The sequence below is a fragment of the Camelina sativa genome, chromosome 16 (genome assembly GCF_000633955.1).
Source record: "Camelina sativa cultivar DH55 chromosome 16, Cs, whole genome shotgun sequence".
Classification (NCBI taxonomy): domain Eukaryota; kingdom Viridiplantae; phylum Streptophyta; class Magnoliopsida; order Brassicales; family Brassicaceae; genus Camelina; species Camelina sativa.
The window spans coordinates 18,278,240-18,285,890 of record NC_025700.1 but is presented as its reverse complement, the minus strand read 5'-3'; the positions used below and the strand labels follow the sequence as shown (position 1 = coordinate 18,285,890).

The 7,651-nt window shown below is 40.6% G+C and overlaps 1 protein-coding gene across 1 annotated transcript; it reads left to right on the top strand.

The window, feature by feature from the left end:
• On the top strand, positions 5,143-7,317 carry LOC104751056 (patellin-3). Its single transcript, XM_010472932.2, has 4 exons — positions 5,143-6,254; positions 6,403-6,527; positions 6,618-6,768; positions 6,880-7,317. The coding sequence occupies exons 1-4, from the start codon at positions 5,205-5,207 to the stop codon at positions 7,126-7,128; spliced, it is 1,575 nt and encodes a 524-aa protein (XP_010471234.1). The 5' UTR covers positions 5,143-5,204; the 3' UTR covers positions 7,129-7,317.

The following is a 7,651-nucleotide window of genomic DNA, read 5'->3' as shown; positions in this document are numbered from 1 at the left end:
TCAACCTTCATCCCTCTCGATAACATTTTATCAACAACAAGAATAGCTCCACTCACTACTTTCCACAAGAAATTACGGATTTTAGTAGCAGTGCTGATCTTCCAAATCTGATTCTTGATGGGTAAAACTGAGGGTTGCATCAAAGCTTCTGTTAGTAGATCAATCTTTTCTCTCTGATAAGCTGCCCAGTAACCAGACTTGACAGAATACGCACCACTCTTAGTGTGCTCCCAAATCAGATAATCCTCTGAAGACATAACAAGTTTGATCTTGAGAATTAGCTCCACATCCCTAGGGTAAAAATGATATTGCAACTTAGCCAAGTCCCATGTTTGAGTAGTGCTATCCAGTAAATCCTTCACCATAAGATCCAAATCAAACAAAATGTTTTTCATAAGAGGGGCTCTCATGATCCCATCCAGCACCCACCTAGATGACCATACAAAGGTTGAGGCTCCATCTCCTATCATCTGTCTGAGCCCTCTTTTTAGGAGATCCCTTCCATGAAGGATACTTCTCCATGCAAAGGAGGGTCTATCGCCAAGAGTTGCACTCAAGAAATCGCAATCAGGAAAATACTTGCTTTTGAAAAAACGTGCAAATAAGCAATCCTTGTCTTGCAGCACTCTCCAAGCTTGTTTAGACAAAAGAGCCTGATTGAATATTTGGATGTCTTTGAAACCCAGTCCGCCCGCATGTTTTGGTAAGCAAAGCTTTTCCCATGAAATCCAATGCATTTTCTTTTTATTTTCTGTTGAATCCCACCAAAATGCTGACATAGCTGAAGATAAATTCTCACAAGTTTTCTTTGGGAGCTTGAAGCAGGACATAGCAAACACTGGCATTGCCATAGCCACCGACTTGAGCAGAATCTCTTTTCCTCCTTGGGACAAGGTCCTTGCAAACCAACCGGACATTCTACCTTTCATTCTATCATGAATGTAGCTTAACATCTCCACTTTGGATCCACTAAAGCACTCAGGTAGGCCAAGATAGGTACCTGCTCCTCCTTCTTTAAAAATACCCAACCTAGTTGCAATAATTGTCTTTAAAGACTGCTCTACCTGGGCTCCAAAAGTGATTCATGACTTTTCCAGGTTAATCAATTGTCCTGTTACCTCCCCATAATCAGAAAGGATCTTTTGAAGGGCACAACCTTGATCCTCTGAAGCTTCGATCATAAACAGACTGTCGTCTGCGAACAACAAGTGATGGATAGCAGGACCTTCTGTCGAAAATTGGATACCATTAATCTTACCCTCTGATTCTGCTTTGTTGAGAAGATGAGTAAGTCCTTCTGCACACAACACAAACAGAGCAGGGGATAAAGGATCCCCCTGTCTGAGTCCTCTCTGAGGATTGATAAGACCAAAAGGCTGCCCATTTATCAAAACAATATAAGTGACTGAAGTCACACAGAACATAACCAATTGCACCCACCGTTGATGAAACCCGAGACCCAACAGCAAAGCTTCTAAGTAACTCCACTCCATTCTGTCATATGCTTTGGACATATCGGTTTTGACAGCCATATACTCCTTAGCAATAACTTTGTCTGTCCTCAAACCATGAATGGCTTCATGAGCAATAAGAATATTATCTGAGATGAGCCTTTCCGGGACAAAAGCAGACTGATTAGGCGACACTATCTCAGAAAGAAGGGGTTGGAGTCTTGACATGATAATCTTGGCCACCACTTTATACAGTACAGAACAAAGGCTAATTGGTCTTAGATCACTCATCAGAGAAGAATTTACCTTTTTTGGTATGAGGCACAACTGAGTGAAATTCCATTCTTTTGGAAAGATACCCGATTCAAAGAAAGCCAACACCTCAGAAGTGACTTGAGGACCAACAATATCCCAATATTGTTGAAAAAACATACCAGTCATCCCATCAGCCCCATGAGCTTTAGATGGATTGATAGAGAAAACTGCATTTTTAACTTCCTCTTTGGAGACTTTAGCTAGTAACGATTGATTCATCACATCAGTAACTCTGGGAGTAACACCTTCTAGCATTGCTTGAATATCGACCGGAGAAGAAGTGGAGAAGAGGTTCTGAAAGTAACTGGCAGCTACTTCACCTTTAGAGGCTTCTGATCTGTGCACTATGCCATTTGGATCTTGGAGCTTATCCAAACCATTCTTAGATCTCAAGTTTTTGACTGATGCATAGAAGAATTTGGTATTTCTGTCTCCTTCAAGCATCCATTTATCTCTACTCTTTTGTTGCCAGTGAGATTCCTCTTCCTTATACGCTTCAACCAACTTGTTTTTCGAAGATCTTAATCTGGATGTAGAAGGATCTGAAGAAGACTGAACCAATTCCAATTCGTTTTGGATGGCAATGATTTTAACTTTTGAGTTCATCTCATTCTCCTTTTTCCACTTACTAAGCACTCTTCTACAGTCTCTAATTCTCTGCGAAACTGGAACTGGAGCCGAACTAGCAGGCTGCCTCCATACCAAGCTTATCGCTTCTTTAACTCTGGGCTTGTGTAGCAGTCTCTTGTCAAATCTAAAAGATCCTCTGTATAAATCTTGCGAAGAGACAAGACTTACCAAAACTGGTTTGTGGTCAGAGCCTCTTTTGGGGAGAAAAGCTTGATTAGCCGCAGGAAAGCACGACACCCAGTCCTTATTAGCGAAGCATCTATCCAACTTACTTTGTATCCAGTGAGTTCCCCTACGCCCTCCCCTAGTGAATCCATTGCCAGAACTAGGGAGCTCCGACATTCCATAATCTTTAAGCATAGAATGGTAGAAAAGAATTATCACTTCTTCTTGGACCACCGAGTTTTTCTTCATTGTTTAAAATCTCGTTGAAATCCCCAATCATACACTAGTTTCCTTTTCTAGATAAACCAAATCTTGTCAATCTTTCCCAAACTTGGTGTCTATAGCAGAAATTGGGATTCCCATAAACACAGGTGAAGAAAAAGCTATACTCTCCAAACTGTACAGCTAAGTCTAATAGATTCTTATCCTCATATTACACCGATATATCTACACTCTTTTTCCAAAACAAAGCTAACCCACCACAGGTTCCAACAGGGTCCACTGTATATACATTCTTATAACCAAGCCAAACTTGAATATCTACAATAACATCCTTGCAATTCATCGTTTCCATTAAGAATATTATCTCAGGGAAGTGTTTTTTACGCAATTCCATGAGACGAGGAAATGTCAGATCTTGAGGCCGCCCCAATCCCTGGCAATTCCAGCTTAGAATGCTCATCAGATGGTGGACAGTCCCTCCTTTGGGACTACCGTTAGTGATTTTGCTTTAACAGCACTGGGTTCACCATCCAATTCCTCCATTGCTTTCCTCTTTTCCACTTTTCCAATAGTCAGACCAGTGGACTTCACACCCTCCCCAAACGATTTTGACAGATCTTTGCCTTTAAGTAATCTTGCTCTTTTTTGCTGCCTCTTTCTAGGTTTCTGTTTCTTTTGGCTAGAGCCGGAAGGACTAGTTTCAGAGAAACCTATCCTATACACCGAAGAACTAGCCAAGAAGGGAACAGAAACACCAGTAGCATCCTGATTATAACTATCAATAGAAACTGAAGCAGAGTAAGCTTTCCTTCCTGAAAAACCAACAGTCCTCTGAGCCGACACCTCTGTAGGTGAATCATCTTCATGTACCAGCATTGTTTTTGATGAAGATTCAGCAGAATCATATCCAAAAGTTCTACCTTTACCAATATCCACATCATGGGAGATGATTGGAATTGGTTCTAGACTGAGAGTAGATTTCTGGGTGAAAGGGGATTTTTCTGCTTCACAAACCGTTTTCCTGACTCTATCTTCCTTAACTGATCTTTCTTCTCCATTAGCAGACAGAAGATATTGCCTCATACCTTCCAGCACTTCTGGGGCAATCCTAGGACGTCCAGAAAGGGGATTTATGCCCACTTGATCTTCTCTTAAGACACTGAACAGAGGGTCTGCTTTTTTAAGAATAGTAAGAGATTTTGCCTTAGAAGTGGCCAGACCCATTCTTCTAGCCAGCGCAGTGTCTTCTCGGTTCTTTATCAGAATAGGACAGAAATCAACTTCATGAGATAAGCGTTGGCACTTAAAGCATCTCTTTTGAACTTTCTCGTAGTTAAAGAAGATTTCTACTGATTTATTGTTGGGAAGACCTATCACCTTTGATTTCCTTAGAGGCTTGGAGACATCAAAACGAATTTGAACTCTAACATACTCTTTGCCTTGAGCTTGCGACGGATCAACTAACTCTCCAATTGCCGTAATCGCAGGAGCCGTATAATGGTTAATGGGGATATTCCGGATCTGCATCCAAAGAGTAGTAAACTGAAGTGAATCTGCTGCAGGGTGTTCGGTCCATCTTTCCATTATCAAACCCCAGTCGTTCAACTGTGGTTTCAAAACATCTTCTAGATCGTGTTCATTCTGGAAGATAAACTGAAATCTTTCCTTTGACAGCGCAATTCCTCTAATTCTATCACCCTTCTGTCATTTTCTTGGCATATCGAATACTACTCCAGATACTGATTGGCATTTCGGATTTAAAATTCTTCCGATCAAACTAAGATAATTCCTTTCACAAGAGCTGAACTCTGGCAAATCTGGGAGAGAAAACGGTATATCCTCCTCTTCTAAGGACATCGCCATCAACGCTTTATCCATCGCTGCTGACATCTTCCCCAACTATAATTCTCTAACAAAAGACCTTGAAAACCACTGGAAAAGATAGATCTGCGCACACACGTCTCAAAACCAAGAGAAAACCCTGAAACTTCAAAACCCAGAATTACTGTTCACACCAAGAAAACCTCAAGGAAACCTATCTTTTGTAATGGATTCGCGAAAATAAGTCAACAAAAGGAGATAAATCGGAAAAAAAGAGCAAGTGGGAAATTGTTTTTCCAAGCAAAGCTCTATATTCTCAAAGAAACGAAACCTCTTTATGAATAAGAGAGTCCTAAACCCAAACAGGAGAGTCAATTCCGATGAATTTGTGTTTGTCACTCTAAAACAAGAAAAAGAATCAAATGTTTAATATATATATTTAAATAAAATAATTAAAAACCAAACCACAGTTGAACTAGTGTCGCATACTGTAAATGTCGCATGCTGATGACAACAACAAAAACAAAACAAAACAAAAAAAACCCGGTTCACTCGGCGTGACCAATATACCCTTTTGTACTCCGACTAGTCTCATCATGTATGTCTCAACAACGCTATAAACCCAAAACTCAATTTGGCCCAAATTTAGGAACGAATCACAGAACAGAACAAAGACGGCAAAGTAAAAAAAACATGGCGGAGGAACCTATTACCACCACCACCACTCTCGTTACACCGGAAAAGCAACCATCATCAGAAGCATCTGACTCTACTCACGAAGTCCTACCAAAAGAAACCGAAGCTCCGAAGAGTGTGACTGAGACTGATCTACCGGAGACGGCGGAAGCCACCACCAAGCCGGAAGAGCATCATCCGCCGACGGTGACAGAAACAGAAACTGCGTCGACGGAGAAAAAAGAGCTCGGAGAAGCATCGAAGAAGGAAGTAGCTGAAGAAAAAAAGAGCATGATTCCACTGAATCTTGGTTCATTCAAAGAAGAAAGCAGCAAACTTTCCGATCTATCGGAATCCGAGAAGAAGTCACTCGACGAACTGAAACGTCTCGTGCGAGATGCTTTAGACAATCACCAATTCGGCTCAACCCCTAAACCCGAAGACGCCGCTAACACCACCACCACGCCAGAAGAAGTCAAGATTTGGGGAATCCCGTTGCTGGAAGACGATAGAAGCGACGTCGTTCTGCTGAAGTTCCTAAGAGCTAGGGATTTCAAAGTGAAAGACTCGTTGGCTATGCTCAAGAACACGATTAAGTGGAGGAGAGAGTTCAAGATCGACGAACTTGTTGAGGAAGATCTCGTGGATGATCTTGACAAGGTTGTGTTTATGCATGGACATGACCGAGAAGGTCACCCTGTGTGTTATAATGTCTATGGTGAGTTTCAGAATAAGGAGCTTTACAACAAGACGTTTTCTGATGAGGAGAAGAGGAAACATTTCTTGAGGACTAGGATTCAGTTCTTGGAGAGGAGTATTAGGAAGCTTGATTTTAGCTCTGGTGGGGTTTCTACTATTTTTCAGGTTAATGATATGAAGAACTCACCTGGATTAGGGAAGAAAGAGCTTAGATCGGCTACTAAGCAAGCTGTTGAGTTGCTTCAAGACAATTACCCTGAGTTTGTCTTCAAACAGGTATACATTCTAGATTGGTTTCCTTAGGATCTGTACTTATGAAGCAAGGAACATGGTTCTGCTTGTCCTGTTTTATTGTCTTTCATTGGTGTCTGAGCATCTTGTCTTTTGGCCCTTTTTATTAAGGCATGGTTGAATTTTGTTTCAGGCTTTTATCAATGTTCCTTGGTGGTACCTTGTGTTTTACACTGTGATTGGTCCGTTCATGACACCACGATCAAAGAGCAAGCTAGTGTTTTCTGGTCCTTCACGTTCTGCTGAAACCCTTTTCAAGTAACTTTTAGAACTATTTTTATTGAGCCTTTACTTAATCCATTTTATGTTTTAGTCTCTTAACGCTGTTTGGAAAAATGTGGACTGTAGATATATTTCACCCGAGCAAGTTCCAGTACAGTACGGAGGATTGAGTGTAGATCCTTGCGACTGTAATCCAGACTTTTCTTTGGAAGATGCAGCTTCAGAGATCACTGTTAAGCCCGGAACAAAACAAACTGTGGAGATCATAATCTACGAGGTTAGTGTTGTCCTTACATTTAACAATTGCAAGATGAAACCAAGGTCATCATTAAGTCATGATGCTTGGCAAAATCCTGTGAAGTCTGATTTCAAGTTGTTGTTGGCGCAGAAATGTGAACTTGTGTGGGAGATAAGGGTAATTGGATGGGAAGTAAGCTACAAGGCAGAGTTTGTGCCAGAAGAGAAAGATGCTTACACGGTGGTTATACAAAAACCTAGGAAGATGAGACCATCCGATGAACCGGTGTTAACCCATAGCTTCAAAGTGAACGAGCTTGGTAAGGTTTTACTCACAGTAGACAACCCAACCTCTAAAAAGAAGAAGCTCGTTTACAGGTTCAATGTCAAACCTCTCTAAATCTTTCCAAACTTCTTTTTTACTTTACAAAAAATGTGGTTTCTAGACTTTTGTTTTTCTTTAAACAGAAGTGAGATACGTCTTATTTGTGGTTGTTGTATATGTGAGAGTGTTTGCTTTGTCATCATATCGTGTAATTTATGTGTGGTTTATAATACAATGGAGCTTCTGCATCTTTTGCTCTTGTAATCATTTGAGGAGAATAATAATTTACATGACTCTCTGAAATAAAGATTTCTTTTTAAAAAAATCTCAACCAATTTATTGATTGTGTCTGTTTATGAAATCAACTGTATACGTCTTATTAGGTGTCGTGCAAACATCAAGTGTATAAATCACGAGGTTTATTATATATTCAATTTCACTTCGAATAATGATTCGTAAAGGCTGTTGATTTACACGTTGGAACAACTTCTCCGACACTGACATAATGTTGTTGTCTCAAGACTGGAGTGGGTGGAAGAGGTTCCATTTGTGTCTTGTTTACGCGAAATCTATTGGCTGTTGTTGCATCATTCAAAAT